The 23,327-nt window shown below is 35.5% G+C and overlaps 1 protein-coding gene across 9 annotated transcripts in view; it reads left to right on the forward strand.

The window, feature by feature from the left end:
• Positions 1-23,327, forward strand: part of st18 (ST18 C2H2C-type zinc finger transcription factor) — a 72,438-nt gene that overhangs the window by 43,373 nt on the left and 5,738 nt on the right. For 8 of the 9 annotated variants that reach the window (XM_082184253.1, XM_082184254.1, XM_082184258.1 and 5 more), the window contains 14 exons: positions 1,671-1,701; positions 4,183-4,364; positions 8,302-9,003; positions 10,744-10,878; positions 12,503-12,593; positions 13,571-13,663; positions 14,524-14,723; positions 15,730-15,926; positions 19,340-19,585; positions 21,022-21,134; positions 21,239-21,301; positions 21,398-21,466; positions 21,633-21,695; positions 22,097-22,177. In XM_082184253.1, the coding sequence (XP_082040379.1) occupies positions 1,671-1,701; positions 4,183-4,364; positions 8,302-9,003; positions 10,744-10,878; positions 12,503-12,593; positions 13,571-13,663; positions 14,524-14,723; positions 15,730-15,926; positions 19,340-19,585; positions 21,022-21,134; positions 21,239-21,301; positions 21,398-21,466; positions 21,633-21,695; positions 22,097-22,177 (2,266 nt within the window). Of the gene's footprint in view, positions 1-1,038; positions 1,572-1,670; positions 1,702-4,182; positions 4,365-8,301; positions 9,004-10,743; positions 10,879-12,502; positions 12,594-13,570; positions 13,664-14,523; positions 14,724-15,729; positions 15,927-19,339; positions 19,586-21,021; positions 21,135-21,238; positions 21,302-21,397; positions 21,467-21,632; positions 21,696-22,096; positions 22,178-23,327 lie in introns of those variants that run through there. The other variant, XM_082184259.1, reaches the window with a different exon arrangement.

Here is a 23,327-nt window from a genome sequence, read left to right on the forward strand (position 1 = left end):
ACTTCATTATGTGGCAATATTCTTTCAAACGAGTTAAGGAGGGCGTCGTGAATGGAAAGGGGACATCATTATTTAAGTGTTTAGAGCCACGTACTGTACCGCTCATGTGCGCCTGGCCCTTTAATGTGCCGGTAAAAATTCATGATGGTGTTTTATTGAGTCTTCACCATGGGATTGAAGTGAAGCTGTGAATGAGATATTCTCTCCTACTGACACACATTCCTTCTCTCTCTCTCTCTCTCTCTCTCTCTCTCTGTCTGTCTGTACATCTCGTGAGACTAAGTTCACAGTGAGGCTTTGAATATATCATTATGTCAGAGCTGTGATTGCTAAACACTGTTTAGTAAAGTGATCCAGCTTTTTTTCCCCCATGCAAATCCAGAAATGTGTATTGTCTTACACTGTGTAGTCAGTTGCTAATTTTGCCCCAAGAGAAAATACTGTGCATCCTGAACATGCTTTATGAAATATAAAACAATTCATGCCTGTCAGAGAATTTTCATTTTACCTTTCCTTTCATTTAGTCTACAAAATGTTTGTCTGGTAACCTAAAAAGTGCATCATGTAGAAACATTTTAATGACTTCGTTTTATTCAAGTCAAACATATAATAATATAATATGTAATATATGTAATTTAAAAATATATATAAATGTATAAAAAAATATGAAAAAAATATGAAAAATATTTAAATAGAATGAATTTTAAGGGCATTTTATTTAATATATTTTTTAATTCAATACAATGTATTATAATGTATTTTGTAGTTACAATGTAATATGCATTTTATTTTATTGTATTATTAATATTATGCATAATATTTAATAAGACTGAATACTGAAATACTGAATACTTTGTGTTGCATCAACAAATATATCTCTTGTATACAACTACATTTTTACTTATAATGATGATAAATTAACTAGTTGCAATTGACATAAAGACATGATAAACTGTTTGATGTTCACCCATACTTCATAAGAAAGACATTACCCAGAATGCCTGACCTTAAAGGGCCAGAGCACTCAAAAATTAGTCAACTTCCTAGCATTCTTAGAAATAAGGTTCTATATAGAACCCTAGGGTTCTCGCCTTAATTCTAGAGAACGCTTAATGCCAAAAAGGTACAATATGAGGAGAAATGATTGCATAATGCTTTCATGTTTAATGGGTTACTTTAATGTATGTTAATGAGATGTTTAATTTATAAAAAATGATCCCATGATGGAAGGTTCTGTAAATGAAGTGCCTGAAAGAACCCTAAATAGGACCTTATTAATCCATTAGAAAAATAGGGTCAACTGATACCGGACAAGGGTAGATCCTCTCTTACGTGGTTTTAAAAATACCTGAAGCCTTATTTGCATCTTTTTGTTTTGTATGGATTTGCATCCTTTTTGCTGCTATCCATAGCCATATTTTCAGAGCGCCAAAAAAAAAGAGGTAGAGGAAGTTTTTTGCTTAAGATGTTTTGTATGCCAGAAGAGTTGTATCCTCAACACAAGCGTCTCTCAGCGAGTCAGCGGGAGCCTTCATCATTGTGTCCGTCTGAGTGTGACATTAAAGCGAGAGGTGTGTGAAGGATCACAGGCAGGTGCTGGAGGGGCCGGGCTCGCTGCTGGAAATGTAAACATGTGTGTTTACTCGTTCTCTCTCTTTTTCTGTTTGCAGTTCTGCCTGACTGCATCGCTGAGGCGCCCAGGTAAGCCAGAGAGTTCACTACCTGCTTCCGGGTGTCAGTTTATGGCTTTTCTGACGGCTTTTCATACGTGCAGTTGTCAAAAGTTGCATTTAAGATTTCAGGTATTGGGCACTTAACAATAAATGAATGTCTTTGCATTGGATACCAAATATTAAATCAAGGAAATCATCTTTTCTTTTGACTAATTTGACTTGTCTTCATCATGTTTGCTCCTAGTGTTTTAATGTTTTTTAGCTGATGCATGAAGTCATTTAGTTTATCACGTGTTGTATGAACACGATCCATTTGAAGAACTATTTTGTGCTTAAAAAGTGTACTTGTATATCTTTCTTTAAAATAAATGCCGCTTGATTTGATGTTTTACCTCTAATGCAATGACATTCATACATTTTTAAGTACGAGTCTGCTGGCAAAAAGAGAATGCGACAAAGTTCGTAATAAAACAAGAATCAACATTGGCTTGGCTTTTCGGAGATGGCGAGAACACAGTCAAGCAGAGCTGAAGCACAACCAAATGTTCTGTGTAACCAAAAGTAACATAGTGTACCTTTAAGTGTCCAAATACTTTTTGGGGCAGGTGTAGTTTTGTAAATTATAGAAGCTTGTTTCCGTCACAGAATAAAAAATAAGAAAAGGTAATTGCGACTTTTTATCTCACAATTCTGACTTTATTTTCTCACTATTGCGAGTTTACATCTCGCAATTCTGACTTTTTATCTCAGAATTGCCTGAAATAAAGTCGCAATTGCGAGTTATAAAGTCAGAATTGCGTGATATAAAGTCGCAATTGCATGTTATATAGTCAGAATTGTGAGACTTAAACAACTTTAAAAAAAAAGAGAAGATTTTTTTTCTCAGAATTGCCTGAAATAGAGTTATAAAGTCAGAATTGCGTGATATAAAGTCGCAATTGCATGTCATAAAGTCAGAATTGTGAGACTTAAACAACTTTTGATGTAAAAAGGATTTTTTTTCTCAGAATTGCATGTTTATATCTCGCAATTCTGACATTATAACATGCAATTGGGAGATATAAAGTCAGAATATTTATGATATCAGCCTACAGCAAACATTTTATTCTCTGTATCATTCCTTATTATGCAGCGTGATAGCTGATAATAGCAACAGATTTCTCATTGAAAATAATGAGCCAGTTCATGCTTGAGTGTTTTGGACTCTGTGTTCACACATAAGTTCACACATGAGGATCTGCGATGCTGAGTTTCTTAGTCACATCTTGCAGGGAATTTCAGATGCTGCCCTGATGAGTTTTGTAACAAAGTCGTTGCCTCAAAGAGCATGAAATGCCATTCGCCACCCTTTTTGTGTGTATGTGTGTGAAACAGGATGTTCAGTGAGACAAAATGTAGGGCGAGGCTCGATTTGATCCATCGGGAATTGATTGGATGGTGAAAAGTGGCCTCTTATAAGTGGTTGGAGGGGAGGGGGTGAAAAATAAGAAGGCTAAAATGGAAAGTCGGTTCAGAGGTGGAATTATATTTTTGTCTTTGGAATAATGTGTGCCACCGTATCATTTACTGTAAGACCAGAAATGTGAATTAAGAAAGACGTTTTTGATTTAATGTTAACTTGAAACTACATGTCTATCTGTTATCTGTCTTATCAGAGAGGATTATGGGTCAATTATAAAAATAAGTGATAATATATGAGAAAAGGAGAATCTAGTCATGTCTGTTCACACACACTACTGTTCAAAAGTTTGGGGTCGGAACGATTTTTAATGTTTTTACTGTAAAAACAGTAAAATTGTGAAATATTATTACAATTTAAAATGCAGTATTGTTATATTAATATATTTTAAAATGTAATTTATTCCTGTGATCAAAGCTGAATTTTCAGCATCATTACTCCAGTCTTCAGTGTCACATGATCCTTCAGAAATCAGTCTAATATGATGATTTGCTGCTCAAGAAACATTTATTATTATTATCAATGTTGAAAACAGTTGTGCTGCTTATGTATGATATGTTTTTTAAGGATTCCTAAAAGGAAAGAAAGTTCAAAAGAACAGCATTTATTTGAAATAGAAATCCTTTGTAACATTATAAATGTCTTTACTTTCACTTTTGCTCGATTTAATGGATACAAATACTTTTGCTTTTTAAAAGAAAATCATGCTGACCCCAAACTTTTGAACAATATCGTAAGTCATTTTTTATTAATGAGCTGCATTTAAAGATCCAAAACTCTGATCTGAAGAGCCCATTGTTGGACATTGTTTACTCTGTACAGAACCATATCGCAACTCAAGAACCAAGAACAAGAGTGTTTTTTGCTGAAAGAACCATTGAAGAATTGGCACAACTTATTTCAAGATGTGTCTAAACAACACTAAACCTCATGGGTCAGATTCATTAGATCTTTGTGCCTCAACCAATCACATACTCAGACACAGACAGTTTAACAGGTTGGTTTGTGACATGCCGCATCCATTGAATGACCCCTGTGTTCTCCTTCCAGCTTGCATCTCGGAGCGGGTAAAAAGCGTGCGGCCGCAGAAGGGGTCCGCGGGGCGCCAGTCAACAAGAGGAAATCTCTCCTGATGAAGCCCCGCCACTACAGTCCCAGCCCCTGCCCCAGCGAGGAAGACCTGGCAAACGCTCGGGACAAAGACGCGCCCAGGAACACTGACACTCCAGCAGGTAGACAGATGTCCTGTTGTTTTGTCTGTTTTGATGAACAATTGACGCTGAATTTTAAACTACCATCTGTTGCATTCATATATTCTTTCCCTCCTCCTCCTCCTTCGCCTCCTCTCCCTCCTCCCCTATCGCATCCATCCATCCATCTATCATGTTTGTCTATCACGGCGTCCCATGGAAGTCGATCCGTCAGAAAATTCCGAGCCGGTTTTTCCCGCATCCGGTCTCCAGATTAAGGACGATTTCCTCCGCTCGACTACTTTGAAACCCGGATTAAAAACTCGGTGGCGTTAAAGTATCTGGCGCCGGGTCGATTATGCAGCCTACAAAAGTGCTTTTTTATAAGCAAGTGTGGTTGCTTGCATAATTATGCAAATAGGGTAACTGAGAATAGAATGCACCAAATTATATTGTGCCTCGTTGACAAAAGAGAGTGATCATACACTCCAACAACAAAACATTTTTGGCAAAGGAGGCACGGAAACGTTAAAGTCGATATTACGTTTTAAAGCAGTCTCCTTTCTAGAAACAAAATGCTGCCATTTCCTAATGAATCAAATTATGAGCATGTTGGCAACAATACCCATGCTTTACATGTGTACCTCCACACCCCTATAATCTGCACTTATTTGGTATATTTTTAACGATGTAACCAAGCAACAAACGTAATTGTCCCTTTCGAAAGCTTTTGTTAGACCAACGAATGCAGCCCAAATATACATAATTAGGCATAATGTGTGCTGCTCATTATTGGACACATGTGGGTTGTTAAATGGACAACAAAATAGCTCAATAAATTGAACAGCATCATTGGAAATGGAATTTATTTGTTTCTCTGATTTCATATTACCCACAATAATCATAACCTTTTTCTTTTTTTTTCCTCCTCCTTTGAGTTTTGTAGTATTATATTCTGAAGTTGTAGGATGATTTGGAAAATCTCATTTGTCATATTTCCCTGCTGTCTCGCAACATGTTTGCTTTGCGTTTTGCCAAAGTGCACTGCTGAAGAAGTGCTACTGAAAAGAAAAAATTTAAAAACATAATGTGCGGGGTGTGACTGGGAGTGAGTGACGACTGGGACCGTAGCGAAATTAATGGATCTGTAGAGGGACGAGAGGGGTGTGTGAATTTAAGGAAAGGCAGGGGAGAAATTAAAGGGATGTAAGGCTTCCATTTGGTACTGTTGTGTATGTGTGTGTGTGTGTGTGTGTGACTCCAGCCAAGCTTCTGGTCTCCATACACACAATGGTAATGGTTATTCTGGAGTATAAACCATTCACCTGTTCCAAAACACAAACCACTCTCTGCATCCAAGCATTTTTCGCCCTTGTTCGCTCCAGTCTTTTTTTTCCCCACTGTTCTGTTTTTTTTTGTTTTTTTTTTGGTCAGGGCTGTATCTCCATCTGGATGGCAGAGAACTCCTAATCATCTGCTCTGTTAATTGTGTCTTAGCATAACTGGCGAACTTTTCATCTGTGCTGGACCGCTTTGGGTTTTCACACCTCAAACTGCTGACAAAAGCGACATAATCAGGAAAATCGTCCGCTTTTAAGTGTGTTAGCAGTGGAATCCATGCTCCGTTTGGGTTTCGCCGTCCAGATGCTTCGTGGTTTTGTGTTACGGGCACTGATTCTTCGACAGAAATGAATAAATATTGAAGTTTAAAGTTTGTGGACTAATCTGTTCAGCATGTTCATGTTTTGGTGCAACTTCCTGCTTCCATTTTCTCACTAATTGTTTTTCCTTTCTCTATCGCTTTGTACAGGTCAACACCGTCAGATACAAACATGAGTAGTACCATGTCAGATATTTATAATAAATGGAGCATTTAACTATGATTAAGAATAAATTGAGACCACAGGACGGCTTCAGACTGATTTTCTGCTCCGTCTTTTTAAATGTCAGAAGCATCTCACGGAAAATCTGATGGTGTTGACAAAATAATGACATTTAGTTACAGATGTATTGGAGCCATTTTGTTTATTTGGAGTTGCTTTACTAGCAGATGGAAAAATATGCTTTCCTGATTTTATTAATATTTTCATAACCTCAAAGATGTGTATTTTTTAAGGTGCATTTATTTAAATTAATATTATTTTTTAAATCATATTTTATTTAAAATATACATATTTATTTAATTTAAATATATATATTTATTTTAAAAATAGCATTTTTTTTTTGTTTTTTAGAAAAAAATCTACATATTAATAAAATACAAAATATTTATTTAAAAATACACCTTTTAAAACGCACCTTTCAGATCAAAATATTAATAAAATCAGGCAAGTTAGTCTTCATCCTGATTGTTTAATATATTTTTGAGAGATTTGGTGAGTGAAACTATGTTTAAGGCACATTCTATCTGTTCTGATTCACATTATTGTTGATTTTAAAGTGTGGGACACGTTTCATCTCTCAAGAATCGGTGCAGTAACAATCGACACGCATTCAACTGGATGCAATTCCAAAAATAAAAACGGACGAGATTAAACCACCCTTTCCTCGAGCAGCATGCATAAAAACTATAATTATCTGAACAAACAGAATCAAAATTTAGGTTGTGCGCTAGCATTATGCCTTTGCATTCTTACAGCGCCAATGTAGACCTCTGCGACATTATGCCGAGTTTGGCATGGCACGAACCAATCCGCAAGCACACTCTAACCCCTCAAAGCCTGGTTTCCATTTTTGGCAAGAGACGGGTGAGATTGTAAATGCCACTGAGCTCTCTATCCCCCATTTAGGGATGTTTTTGGGGGGATTAAAAGCAGGACTACTTTATATGCTCTTTAAGTCTAGCAACTGTTTGTTAAGGCAGTATGATCCCATTAGAAGCCCCTGAAACCGCATGTGGCGGCAGCCAAAATGCTCTAATATCTAATCAACTCAGTGGTTGCATATGGTTTGGAGGGTGGCATAAGGCCCTCTAAGAGGATAGATGTATCTCGTGCTCACGCTGTATTTTGAACTTTAAACCCTAGTGCCCAAAGAGCTTTAACCCCGGCGGGTAAGTTTCAGAGAGATCAGTTGTGGATTGTAAATCAATCCAGCTGATAGTTTTCTTTTGTTAATCATTGACTCGATTACTTAATATAATCGGGTCTGTTGCAATTCCAAAGAGTCGTTTAAAGGTGATTTTAAGGGATAAAAGATCTGAGATTTATCCCCCCCCCCAAAAAGAATTATTATTCACCCTATAAACCCCCAGTCAAATAAGCTTTATGGATTTATCAAAAGTAGTACTGTAGTATAGCAAATCATGCTGCTTTCTGATTAGCGTTTACAGCTTTATATCATTGTGGATTTGAAAACATTTTTTTTTCCAGTGCATTTAACACATTTTTAAGCAAGTCGCACTTTAAAAAACACTGTTGCGTAACTTGGACAGATGGAAGATTAAATTAAGAGGGCATCTTTTTTATTATTATTTGTAAATGTTAACATTTAATACATTTTAAATGTTATTTATTTTATATTAAGGTCAAGTCATGTTTATATTTCAATTAATAAATGGTGATTTTAGATGTGGTGGTCAGTAAATGCTCAAATGTTTGTATGCACTTGGGATACATAATGTTTATCATAATGTTTTCTTGACAAAATTGTATATTGTATATTTTTTTAATTCATTTTTTTTTATATAATTTGAAAACATTTGAAATGTTTTTTCTTGACAAGCTTTCTTTCTATCCATCCATCCATGCATCCATCCATCCATCCATCCATCCTAGTTTATGAATGTGCTCAGAGACATATTTTGTGTTTCCCTTCACATTTTTTCCAAATCCCAAACTGAATCTGTCATATTTGTCACAACTTGTGATTTTGAATGATCTGAAAACCATCTGTTAGTCTTTTACTTCCAAACAAATCATTTAATGAGCTCTTACTGATGATCCATCAATTTAAACCCCATTGTCCTCCTGTGTCTCAGATGAGGAACTCAACGGCAGTGATGTTCTGGACGACACTGTCTATCACAACGCAAACTCTCACCACTTGTTGTCGTGGTCGGAACAAACGAGTGAGGGTTCGCCAGACCTGATGGCTCAGATATCCGAGCACCAGAATGAGCAAGAAGAGGAGGAACACAACCAGGACTTTGAAGACCAAAATCAGGAGGAGATCAGAGCCAGCTATCACCTTTCTCCAGACAGAGAGGCAGACGAGGAAGAATGGAGCGTTCCTCCGTCCCTAACGAAAGTCAACGGGATCCATCACAGCCCCAGTCCACCTGCAGACAACGCTTTCATAAAGAGACTCCGAATAGGTCAGCAGTTCCACGAAGACGCTCTTTCTGCTTACATCAACAGAAACAGTGCAGGGAACTTTATGGAGGAGTATGGCTCTGTGCGGGAGTTTAGCGACAGTGAGGAGGAGCTCCAGACGCCCAGGATTGAGGAGCGAGGAGGTGTTTGGGGTCCAGGTCTGATGGCCAGACGTCTGGAGCTGGATAGAGCCCGACTGAACCTCAGTCTTCTAGAGCAGGCCATGGTGCTGCAGTCTGAACATAGACAGGTCATCCACAGTGCCTACAAAGACATGGACCGCTTCCTCCTGGAGCAGATGAACCATGACCGGAGGCAGCAGAGGATGCTGGAGATAGACGCTCGCTCCATGTACCACAGCAGCAAAGGTGAGATTCACTATAGCATTCTCACTGATTTTTAAAGATTATAGTTTGAATTCCTTGTAAATATTCTGATTCCCTAAAGTCGGCATGAATCATACGAGTCATTCAATCAGGAGTCGAACTAGACTATGTGTTTGATTCGTTAAGAAGAACCGGCTCATTAGAGTCGTTCATTCTGGAATCAGACTATATGCCCATGTTTCTGATTCACTAAAATAAACCTGGTTCATAAGAGTCCTTCATTCAGCCGTCGGACTTCACTTGTTGCACTTTATATGTTTGTGATTCGACAAAAGAACCGGCTCATTAGAGTCATCAAGTCGGTGGTTAACTGATTCGGATTGCACTGGTCACACTGTTTGTTTTGCGGTGCCTTGTATTGCAACACAACCGAACATCATTCAGTTTACTTTTTAGGGATAATCCGATAATTCTTTATATTTGAAGGATGATAACCGATATATTGGCCAATAAATCTAGATCCAGAGTTTTGAGAGCCTGATTACAAAAACAAAAGTCTCACCATTAAAAGCCATGTCCCAAGCGCACAATTATGTATAATTTTCTCATTATAATTTTATGTAGCCTATATGACCTGCGCTGCACGTTGTAACCATATTTTCCTTTTTGAAGTGATTTCAATCATATTTCAACCAATTTAAAACCATCATTGTGAACAGAGCATCACAATGATGGTTTTGAATTGGTTGAAATATGATTGAAATCACTTCAAAAAGGATAATATGTTTGCAATGTGCAGCGCAGGTCTGTCATATAGGCTACATAAAGTATCTAGTATAAGTATGAAGTATATAGAAGTGTCACATGTATTTACTATAGGGTTAGCATCAGGGTTTGGTTTGGATTAGGGTTAGTTGTGCATCATTAACATCATGTAGTTATGCATCATTTATAGTTATTAATATAGTAACTAAGTAACATCTTTAACAATGACACTGTAAAATAAAGTGTTGCCATTTATTTAAATTTATTTACTTAATAATTGTAATATTATTATTTATTATTTTTTTTTTTTACCATTTTTCACTTTTCCATGGACCCAGTGTCCAGTTTGAAAACCCCTGCTTTACACCATTTCATAGTATATGTGTTTTTGCAATAAAACTACAAAAATCCACTTATAAAAAGAAAGAGACATACAGAGATTCTAGCCCAAAGAGATAGATAAATAAAATCCTCTTAAGTGCTAAAAACAGTTTGGCTTGAAAATATTTAATAGTAAATATGATTTATATATATATAAATAAATAAATAAAATAAAAAAGTACAAGTACAAGAAGAAAATCTTCTGATGACATTATGTATGCTGGATTTTTATCGGTATCAGCCAGATATTTTACCATGAGCATAAATTAAGTCATAAATCCTAGTAAAGTATCTCTGATGTGAGCTTTAAGCACTTTGAATCTTGTGATGACTGCTGTTTAATGGGTAATCTCTGAAGATAATCTCTCTATGGATCAACGCTAAGAAACCGGTGCCCTGAGTAAGACCGCAGCCTTAACTAATGTCACGGATGAATACATACACATACCCATCATGCTTTTACAGGATGCGCTTCAGCTTACATAGAGAGAACCGTGATTGGATGGGAGGAACTATAACCACGTTCTTGAAGAGCACTGTTTTTACTGTGTGTGTGTGTGTGTGTGTGTGTGTGTGTGTGTGTGTGTGTGTGTGTGTGTGTGTGTGTGTGTGTGTGTGTGTGTGTGTGCGTTATAGACTCCCCTCGGACAGAAAAGAAAGACATCAAATGTCCGACCCCGGGCTGTGACGGGACGGGTCACGTGACAGGCCTCTACCCTCATCACCGGAGTCTATCAGGATGTCCCCACAAAGTCAGAGTGCCCCCAGAGAGTGAGTCTGTTCCCATGTTACGCATCACTTCCTGAGGACATTAGACACATTTCCTCCCTTCACAGCAGTACAATACAAACAGAACAAATACAATTAGTGATAACACTGTGATCATTTTCAGCCCATAAATATTCATGCCGTACTAATGATCAAGGTTTAGTTGTACAGAGACTGAGGGATAAAAGATTACATGGTGATTGCTTAACTAACCAGTATTATAATCAGCACATTTCTATTTCATTGTGTGCTACAATCATATCTAATAGTTATTTCTTTTCTGTGATAGAAAATGCAGGATTCTTCAGTTTTTAAAGAAAAAATGCAAATATATATACAGTGTGTGTGTGCGCGTGTGTTAAATAAACAATCATTTTATATTTAATAGGTATATTATTATAGCTTTAAACCTTTTTTTTTTTATATCTACTTAATTAATTACTTTTTCCAAATTTTAAGAGGGTTGTGAAGAAGTGTTACATTTGCCAGTATTTATGACTGACACAGACTTTATATATGCAACAATAAAAAAATCATAAAAAAATCATTTTTATGTATATTCTTTAGAGATTAGGTTTTTCAAATAATTTGGTTCTGATGTCATTTATTTTGAGATTTTTAAATCATGATATGACATTATCTTTATTTAGTTGTCATAACCAAACTAATCACTGTTTGAATATTTTAATTCAGAAGCAACTCATTTATTTAGCAACTAACTTGTTGTCAAAGGCTTAGCCACATTTTCCTCCAAAATGTGAAAAATTATTTTGGGGAATGTGATAAACATTCAATAAATATGATAAACATATATTAAACATAATTTGAAGAAATGTCCTTTTTCAAGACTTCATTTAGTCAAAATTGTCCCTAATTTAAAAAACAAATCACAAACATGAAGTATGTAATATGTAATTTGCTTGTCAATTATGTGCATAAATGTATTTCATGTATTTACTACTTATCTTGAGCCTTCCAGTGGAAACCATAATGCTGCAAGCTGAAAGTAAAAATAAAAAAAACTACTTTTTTTTAAAGAACTTTTCAGCCATCAACACAACTGAGGTTTGATTTCCTGTGGTATGCAAATTAAAAATGCAATCCGGAAACAACTTTTCACTCGCTGTTTTCTCCATTTGAGAGTAGCACAACAAACAACCGCCATTAAACAGTGATGTGACAAAAGGAACAGAAAATGTAATTAAGTTTTTTTTCCCCTTTTTTTTCCTCCAATATGAAAGCATGTACTCCTAAACCAGAGGCAGCATTCTGCAAATCAAAGGACCCGCGGATGCAGCCTAAATAGACGGGCACATCCTCCAAACTAATTATGAGCAGAGTGAAAAGTTACTAAGGATACTGGATAGGACTTCAACAATATGTGTGTGTCTCTTAAATGGTAATCAAAATGTGTTTGTAGTCGTGATGTTTTTGCATGTTCATACTTGAAAGGAGACACAATTTCAACTAGCAAAGAATCACATTGAAAACTTTAGTTAGCATAAACAGTAAAAACAGCTCCAGTAGAAGCTTGTGTGAATTCCACAAAATGGAATTATTAAATGTAATTTCTCTTCTTTATCTGTAAAGTTACATATCATCTTCTTTTTTTTTTTTTTTTTTTTAGTCCTCGCCATGCACGAAAACGTCCTTAAATGTCCGACCCCTGGCTGTACAGGAAGAGGTCATGTCAACAGTAACCGTAGCACACATAGAAGGTGAGCTTGTTTTTTTTACACAAATTACACTCTATTCATTTCTATACAAACCTCCTTTCTCGTTGTAAGCAGATTTGCATCCATATTTTGTCACTGGGGGAAAATTATGTTGTTTATAATAACGTTACCAGTCGACTAAACTACATTGGAGATTTATCCCCAAAAATATATCATAGTATTATTATTACTCTATTTTGCACTATTGCAATGCTTTAAAGCACCTTAAAGGGGACCTATTATGCCCTCTATCAACGTCTTGATTTTGTTGTTTTTTTTGTGAAAAACTACTAATAGTTTTTCATGCTTGAATGTTCCAAAAACACATTATATTTTAGATATTTGACATTTTTGCAGCTCCTCTCTTCCCAGTCTGTCAGTAACGCTCTGTTTAGTTCCTGTCTCTATGAAGCCCCTCCTTTTGAAAAGCACACTGTGCTCTGATTGGTTGGCTGGACCAGTGTGTTGTGATTGGTCAACCGCTTCGAGCGTGTTTGGGAAATGTCTCGCCCCTTACCAAAACCGCGAGTTTCAACACCCTACTAACTAACTCAACCAGGCCCCGCCCCTTTATTTACGTATGCCTTGGGTGGGATTCATCTAAATACCTTTTTCATGCTCAAACAGCAACATTACACACTAAAGTAAATTGAAAATGTATAAAGCATAATAGATCCCCTTTAAAACATCACACATGTTAATTTACCCCCTAAAAAGAGATGCACTTGCTGTGAAAACTTGGACATTCACTTGAAAAGAAACATGAAGTTTCACTCTATCAGGAAAAATCCAAACTAATCGTTAATGAAACTTAAGTAGACTATAAAACAATGTGATGGTTATCGCATAGAAACTATCAGATTATTTTTAATTGAACAATTACTATTAAATGCACCCAAATTCAATTAAAAGAAAGTTGTTAACCCAGAGGAGGCCAGGAGGAGACTGACTCCACACTTCTGATGTCTGTTTTCACACAGTCTCTCAGGCTGCCCGATAGCGGCTGCAGAAAAGATCTCCAAACCGCAGGAGGAGCCCACAAAGTGCAGACAGAGCGCAGAGAGAATGGCCAGGTAATAAACCTTCATCTTATGGAGGTCTTGATTCCTTTACAGTCAAGCAGGTTCAAAATAAGTTCACAAATCATCTTTCTGAAGGATAACAATAAACATCTCATCTGTTCAGACATCCTTCTAACTAAGTAACTTTGCAACTACATGTCAACTAACTCTCATTAGGGCATTAGAAGATAATAGAAGATAGCAGATATTAAGCACACAGTCTACTAATACTCCAATGAGAGCTAGAGCGTGTTCACACTTGTCATGTTTGGTTCGATTTTAAACGAACCCTGGTGCGATTGCTCTGTTAGTGCGGTTCATTTGAATAAGTGTGAACGCTGCCATGTGAACCCTGGTGACCCCAAACAAGCGGACCGAGACGCTGGAAAGATGGGTCTCAGTCCGCTTCCAAGCGAACTCTGATGCGGTTCGAATTAAATATGAACGCAGCACAGACCAAAGACATGTAAACGAACCAAAAGCAGAGCATGATGTCATAAGATGCGACCCTAAAAAGGACAGAATGCTCAAGCATTACGTTTTTTTCTCGTTATAGTCGCAATGTTGCCCTTCACAGTCCAGTACAGGCATCAGAACCACATCTCCTCACAGCAGATCTTCGTTTGTGTGTGTGACGGAGGGATTCCTGCCGCTGTTTGACTCCTTTACACATTTAATAAGCTCTTCACCAGTTGTTAACACATTCTTTTGAAGCTTTTAAATATATAAATACACGAATCTGATTTGGTTGGGAGTGATTCATTCAAGATGGAATGTTTTTTTTTTTTTATGCTAAAGAATGAGCAGCAATAAAAACATGTTTTAAACACATTAGTGCAATTCTGAAGTCTTGATTTTTCCTTTATATTTAGACCTTTAGGAAACATGAAGAAATTTGACTTCACATACAGATTTGCACATCCTATGGCAGCGTTGCAGGCCAGCATGGCCAAAGACATGGACAAGTACACTAAAGGCCATTTTGACTACGCCAGTTTTGACGCCCAGGTCTTTGGCAAGCAAGCTCAGATGGCATCCGACCAGAGTCACGAATCTTCACACTTTCCTGACTGTGAGTGTCTATTCTGTTTCAAATCAAAGGTTACCCAGCATGCACTGACATTACTGACGTTTAAAAAAAGAACTCGTTTTCAGTGTCATCATGTGTGACTTAAATGCGCCATACAGTCTGCTCTATACAATTTTAATGAAGAACCAGATTTAGACCAATAATCAACCACCTAGAACACCCTAGCAACCACATAGCAACACTAAAAACCATTCAGAACACCGTAGCAACTGCATAGCAACACCCTAGCAGTGAGCTTTCCACATGAAAACACTGTTCACTTTTTGTAAAAATCTTTTCTATTTTAAATATACATATAATGTAAAAATACAGCTTAAATTGCAGACAGCTATAACTAAGCCATTTGAAGGTTAATTGAATATCATATTATTAATATAATGTTACATTATTACAACATTATATTATAAAAATAATATCAAATTAACCTACAAATGGTCAACTTATAGTTGTCTCTGCATTCTTTAAATTAATTATATATATATATAAATCAGTACATATATATGTATTTTTTTAAATATTATTCACATGAATGTACTGAAAATGTACATTAAACTGTAACTGATCATAGTATGTGTGTACTATATATATATATATTAGTGCTGTCAAATATACTGTGTATATATGTATACATAAACACACACACAATAGATAGATAGATAGATAGATAGATAGATAGATAGATAGATAGATAGATAGATAGATAGATAGATAGATACATTTATATATTAAATATAAATGAAAATATATGTTTTTATTAATAATATTTATTACAATACGGTATAAATTTTAACTGATCTTATATTGAAGAGATAGAGAGCAACTACAAATCCACATCTATCAATTGATGTCTATTTTTTTTTTTTACTAAAACCTTAATTAATATTAATTAAACCTTAATATTTGTAACCTGTCTGTCTACATAGATGTTGATCTGTAGTTGCTCTATTTGCATAATATTTTCTCTCTCTCCCCTAACTACCATTTCCAGCGGCTCAGTTCCCTTATTTTCTGGCTCCTGGTGGTCATATGATCATGCCCGGAGACAACAGCCCCAGTCGCCATAAAGCCCAAAGCAACGCCCTCCAGTCCAACATGGCATCGGCAGCCATCCTCAACCTCTCCACCCGTTGCCGAGACAACAGCGAGGCCCTGCCCCCCAGCCGGCCCCTGGCATCATCCACAAAGGTAATCAAATTAGACCACTCAGAAAAAGGTATTTAATGTGGTCATTCTGAAACAACTGTGATTTGTGTATGAAAAAGAGGAGTAACATCAAAAGACACTTTTTGGCACAGAGAACTGTGTTGCCTCTGGTGGCACAACAACAAGAGAGTGGGAGCGTTTTTTCTTTTCCCCACACTGGCCCTAAAGCTTTAATGTACACAAAGGAGAATTTGTGTAATCACATCAAAAAGAGTTGGGAGGAATACAATCACAGCTTCCTTCTCTATGACAATTATAAGGCTTTTTGTAAAACATGTGGCCGTGCATTTGATTTCTACTTGCTCTAATGGTAATGTTGGGGCTTTCTCTTGTTTGCAGGAGAGAGCGTTTTTTTTTTTTTTTTTTTTTACTGCAGATGGTCAAAGACATTTTGCTAAGTAATATATTATCCTAGATAAGCTCGCACAGATCCTTTGGCGTTGATCTCTAACAGACGATCTATGAGAAGTTGGATTAAATCAATTGGTTGAGGGATTAATAGACATCACTCTTTTATTTAAATTAAATAAGAAAAGTCTACATAGGCCACCAGATTATGTATGTTACAGTGTGAATATGGATATCGGAATCAGTTTTACACTTGTGTTCTTTTATTATGAAAAAAACAAACTATTAATAAAAAAAAATGTTTTAGAAAGCATGTTGGAGTCTTGGCGTAGTGGTTAGTGAATGTGGGCAAAGTATGTTTGAATCCAGCTTGCAACATTTCCTGTATTCTTTCTTCTTTTCTCTCAGACAAAAAAAAAAATCCCTCAAAAATGAGCTATTATGATTAAAAATAAATTCTTCTGGCTTTATACATTTGCAAAAGTATAAACATATTTTCTATTTTAAAAAATATATATAATATTAATAATAATAATATTTACATACAGTATACTGTATATAATATTTACATATATATCTATGAATTATAATAATATTTTCTATTATATATATATATATATATATATATATATATATATATATATATATATATATATATATATATGAATATAATTTTTTTTTAATTTTTTTTTTTATATATATATATATATCACACTGAGGACAACTGAGACTCAGTTACACAACTATTAAAAAAAGGTTCAAACATGCATTGATGCTCCAGAAGGAAACACGATGCATTAAGAGCCGGGGGGTGAAAACTTTTGAACAGAAAGAAGATGTCCAAATTATTATTATTTTTTATTCAGAAGCAACAGAAGATACTTACATGTTTCCCCGGATGACAAAAGAAGTCAAATTTACCCTGATCATCAAGTTTTCACCCCCTCGGCTCTTAATGCGTCATGTTTCCTGTTTCATCATGGAATGTTTGCATCTTTTATGTAAAATATTATATTCAGGACAGCACAAAATACAAATAACTTGCATTTTGTATGATCCCTCTTATTTTGTTAAAATAATGAACATTTAATAGATTCTGCAAGGTGTATGTAAACTTATGACCACCTGTATATATTGGTAAAATATGTAATTGAAATGTAATTGAACTTTTATGCTCTACTTTGCTAAAATAATGAGAACATCAACACAGGATCCTAATGCAGTATATTTCAGTAATAATTAGAAACGCAGCGTACAGGATGATCCGTCCAGTTTGGTAGCTTCGATCAAAGCTTTTAAGTTTTCCTCTTAGAAGCAGAGAGATAAAAGTGAGAGAAACTCGCAGAAGTATGGCGTGAAACGCTTCACACACCTACACACCACACAGGCCGTTCGTAGTCCCAGCACGCAGTGGGCAGAGAGCAGGTATACTGTACAAACTGAGCGAATGAATAAAACAGTGTTAGCCGATCTGTCATCTGCTGATGTCTGCGTCGAAATGTCTTTATGCATGTTAAGTATCTCCATTTCCCTGTTTGTGCCAAGTCGCTTGTTTTTTTCGAAGAATACGGCTAAACGTCTTGCAGCGTTTCAGGGAAGTGTGGGAGAAAGATGTCACCTCACTTGTTTCTAAGGCTGGAGAGAATGTCATCAGATGGGAAAAACTCACATCGTGCGCAGGGATCAACTCTATAGGTGCGCTTTAGCTCGGTTCGAGCTGGTTAGAGAGAGTGCCATATTTGGTCTGTAATCTCAATTATCACGATTAGTTCCTGATAAGCTCTCCTTTGTTTGGAGTAATTGGTGTGACACATTTTTAAGCAGTTAACGAGTTGCATAAAAACTCTTCGCAATAACACAAATTCACACACCAGCACATCTTTTTTTTCTGTTTTCATTTTTATGGATTCTGCTTTTTTTGGGACTCACATGTTTTTTTTGACAATTACATGTTTAGGGTCCTATGAAATACAGTTTGTATATTATTATTTTTCCCAAATTCCGTTTTATTTTTTTACCAAAATATGTGTTTTCTGTTTTAAGTTTTCTGGATACCATTTTAATGGTTTAATATTTTTTTTTTATAAACATGTGTAAAAAATGTAACTCATAAGAACAACAATTTATTAAAACTTTTTTTAAGTTAAATTTCTATGGATTTTTTTTTCTTTTTTTTTCCAGAAATAATATATTTTTTTAAAAAGTAGGCCATAGCAACTGTAGTATGTACACTACTCTTCAAAAGTTTGGGGTTGGTAAGATTTTTTTTAAGTCTTCTTAGGCTGCATTTATTGTGAAATATTATTACCATTTAAAATGACTGTTTCCTATTTTAATATATTGTAAAATGTAATTTATTCCTGTGATCAAAGCTGAATATTCATCATCATTACTCCAGTCTTCAGTGTCACATGATCCTTCAGAAATCATTCTAATATGATGATTTGATGCTCAAGAATCATTTCTTATTATTATCAATGTTGAAAACAGTCGTTCTGCTTCATATTTTGTGGAAACAGTGATACCTTTTTTTCAAGATTCTTTGATGAATAGAAAGTTCAAAAGAGCAGCATTTATTTGAAACAGAGTCTTTTGTAACATTATAATTGTCTTTCCTGTCACTTTTGAATCTATTTAATGAATCCTTGCTGAATAAAAGCATTATTTTTTTTACAGAAATAAATCTTACTGACCCTAAACTTTTGAACGGTAGTATTGGTGGTTAGTTACTAGCCGAAGGTGTCTATCCAATTATTGTCTGCCAGGCAAAAATTGTAAGTTTGATTGGTTAGAAAATTAAAAGCACACACGTTTGTAACAATCTACACATTTTGTGTATCATTCATGTCTGTCGCACAAACAAGGACGTATGAGTTACGTACATAATTGTAATATTGAGAGTTAGCGGTTCGTTCAAGTCTCTAACCCCTACCTTTTCTAGTTCTAGGCTTGGAAGACAAATTCAAAACACAGTTTTCTGGTAGAAAAGTGCTCTAGTTATCAATGGTTGGTAATCTACAAGGCTTTTTATGTTCCTTTTCATTCAGGACTCGCTCATTGAGGTAGACGAGAACGGAACGCTGGATTTAAGTATGAAGAAAAAGAGAGAAAAGTCTCGAGACTCTCCTGTGATGCCAGTGTTGGGAGACGCTCTTTTCACCCCACCTGAACACTCTCTAGCCAAAGCTGCGGGTCTCCAGATCTCCCCGGCCATCTACCACGTCCTCTATGAACGGGATGCCTGGGACACGCCGCTGAACTTCAGCAAAACACCTGTGCAACAGGACAAAGAGGTGAGATGGAGGCCGCTACTGGAACTTTTACTGGTACACTCTTAAAAATAAAGCTTTTTTTCTCAGCAATGCCATAAGAACTGTTTCTTGTTCCTCAAAGAACCTTTCAGTGAACAGTTTTCTGTTACTCTTCTTGTAAATTAACATTTAAATAATCTAAAGAATCTTTGTCCACTATAAAGGACCTTTTGTGCAATGCAAAGGTTCAAGAAGTTAAAGGTTCCTCATGGAACCATCGATTAAAGAGTCTTGTGTTTTTGAAATATTTTCAAGTTTATACATGAGGACGAATGTTAAAGTCTTAGTAATATATTGTGTAAAATCTCAAGGTTTAAATGCATCACATATCAAATGTTTTGGCTTGGTAACATGTTTGAAAGATGTCTCTTCTGCTCACCAAGGTTGCATTTATTTGATAAAAAATACAGTAAAAACAGTAAATTTGTGAAATATTATTACCAATTTGAATAACTCTTTTCTGTTTGAATGTGTCTTAAAACGTAATTTATTTCTGCGATGCAAAGCTGAATTTTCAGCATCATTACTCCAGTCTTCAGTGTCACATGATCCTTCAGAAATCATTCTAATATGATGATTTGATGCTTAAGAAACATTCCTTCTTATCAGTTTTGTTAAGCAGCACAAATGTTTTTAACATTTTGATTAAGAACAAATGTTTGTTGAGGAAATGCTGTTTTTTTTTTTAAGGAACAGCATTTATTTGAAATAGAAATATTTTGTAAAATTATAAATGTCTTTACTGTCGTTTTTGATCACTTTAATCCATCCTTGCTGAGTAAAACTAATAATATTGACCCCAACATTTGATGAAACTCTAATAGAATTGGGTGGAAAATTAATAGTCTAATTATAATAATGTCCCGAGAAAACAACATCCAGCATCTAAATGCTCTTTGACTTTGGTGTACGCTACATTAGGAACATATTCAACATAAAACCCCTTAACTTTCTATTTATTCATCTAAATTATCTCCTTCAGTCAGCCACAACCTTAATGCACTCTGTCTGTTATGATGTACCGCTCTGACACGAAAGCAAAATTGAAAAGAAATCGCAGAAGAACGTTCCTGAAAAGCTGGCAAATTTCCACCCTCTTTGGAGTCAAAGAACAAACCCAGACAGTTGTACGTTTGTCTGATTCTCCCTCTGACATCTGGTTCTCAAAGATACTTACCTTATATAAAAAAAAATGTAAGTAAATCCAAAGGTTTAACACCCAGCTCTCCCATCATAAACACTACGAGGGATTACACCGGAGTTTAAATGGATATATGTTTTACTAAGCATACTTAAGCAGAATCAAACCTCTCACAGACTATTAGGGGCTGTGTGCTTACAGAATGATATTTTTAAGTGACCATCGTGACTTGACTTCAACATTTCACAGTGTTTTGACACTTCTCTTTGTCTTGTAGATGGATCAGTTGGAGAAGGCGTCTCTAGAGGATAAAGCGTACAATGGGGACGCTAACATGGCGAGTGCAAAAAACAAGATGCTCATAAGAGACACCAAAAAAGAGCTGATGAGGTACTAAAATTATTTTATAATTAAACTTAATTATTAGTGCATGTCTAGTAGAGCAAGTAGATCATAGACTGTAGGCATTCATTGGTCATTTATTCTCTTTGCAGTTGTCCGACACCAGGTTGTGATGGCAGTGGTCATGTGACAGGAAATTATGCGTCACACAGAAGGTGAGGAGCCCCGTCCGCCGACACCCTCTTTATTTTTCAAGCAGCAAAACCATCTTGAAAAAATATACATTATGTCTCCTGCTTTTATTTTTGTAGTGTATCTGGTTGCCCATTGGCTGATAAGACCCTGAAATCACTAATGGCTGCTAATTCTCAAGAGCTAAAGTAAGAATTAGCTAATGTTTCAATTCAATAAAAAACTGTGCAATGGTTTTAAAGTTACAGAGAAGTTAAAGCAATAATGTAAGTGTAATGTGATGATGTGAATAAATGGAAAACAATATATATTGAATATGAATCGTGAATCATAAAATTTCCATTTCTTTTAAAGGTGCCCAACTCCTGGTTGTGACGGCTCAGGTCATGTGACAGGAAACTATGCATCTCATAGGAGGTGAGCGTCTCTATAATCATAGACTTCAATGAAAGATGAAATTGTGGTGACATTTTTCATGTTTTTGCACGACATAATAAACGGTCATGCTTTTTATTATAACATAATGTCTCATTTTGACACCAGTGTTTTCTAATTCAAGATGCTATTCTATAATAGATTTTAGACATCAGACCACACAATGGCACTCAGTGGGTTAAATCATTTGCATTTAAAACCGGGTAATCGCCAAAGAGTAAATACTTTGTGGCATTTCACGGCCGTTGAGGTAATGACCCCTGTTCAATGGAAACACGACAGGTGTCAAAGCTTGAAACATCACGCAGTATCTTTCCCACACACACACGTCTGCACGCTTGAACTTCTGAAAGGTTCGTCACATATGTCATGTTCCTTCCCAGTCTGTCAGGATGCCCTCGTGCCAGGAAAGGAAGCTTGAAGCTCACGCCAAGCAAAGAGGACAAAGAAGAGCCGGAGATGAAGTAAGACACCACCAAAAACAATGACATCCAAAACGTTTGGTGTTTTTATTGCCATTTAAGAGAAAGGCTTTACTATAAACTAGATGCGTTTACTAAAGCATCAACATTTAACCGATAGATTCTTCTTTAGTGGATGAAAGATTAAAAAATTTGAACCGAAATATAGTATGCACTTTCCACAAATATGGCAGATATGGTGTTGCATTGTTTTGTGTGTTTGTTTGTTTTGAAGTATAAGAGTCCCATTTTTTCTCCCCCAAATTTCGAAAACTATTATTGAATTATTTCAAATTAAATTAACCTAGCATGAAATGTAGCTAGGTTTAAATGTATGAAATGCCTGTATCTTCACTATAAAATAGTGATTTGTGATGCTAAAAACATAGTACACTACAAAAAGTTGCTGCCTTAAATTTTTAAGTACAACCAACTTGGATTTTTAAGTCATTTTCAACTTAAATTGCGTTAAACTGACTTAAAAATTTGTTGAAACTTGTATAACTTATAAAAAAAAATTGCTTAACTTATTTTGATGAGTTAAAGCTATGTAAAAACATATGTTGTTATAACTTATTGATCATATAATTTGTACAGTGTATTTTGCTGTATGCCACATTGTTCTCTTATATATAAAATGAATATGATTTTTTTTTAACTGATCCTACTTTCATTGATAATTTGTTGAAATTTAATTTATGGTATTATATTTATGGAAAGTGAAAATATCTTCATCAGAATACTTTTTTTTTTTTTTTTATCAAAACAACCTATACAACTAACCTTTAAAACAAATTATTTGCACAGCACCGCACATGAAAATAATACTGTAATTGTTGTTTTGGGGGAATACTGTATTCCTGAACACTAGATGAAAATGTTTCCTAGAATGTGCGTTTCCTAGAAATACCGTTCAAAAATAATAATAATCTTTTTTTAATTCAGGGAGCTCAAAACTCTTTCCTCGTTTTCCTGTAAGATCTCATTTAATTACAATTAATGCAGTAGTTTGCTCTTTAAAAACATAATACTATGGAGAAAAAAAAAAAAAATTTAATTGAATTGATTCCAGCCTTAAATCCGAAGTCTAACCCAGAGTGACAGGGCTTTCCTACTTTTGCATCTGGGCTAGTATTTCATTTTTAATTACTAA

This window comes from Leuciscus leuciscus (assembly GCF_965113295.1).
Source record: "Leuciscus leuciscus genome assembly, chromosome: 11".
In the NCBI taxonomy this organism is placed as follows: Eukaryota; Metazoa; Chordata; class Actinopteri; order Cypriniformes; family Leuciscidae; genus Leuciscus; species Leuciscus leuciscus.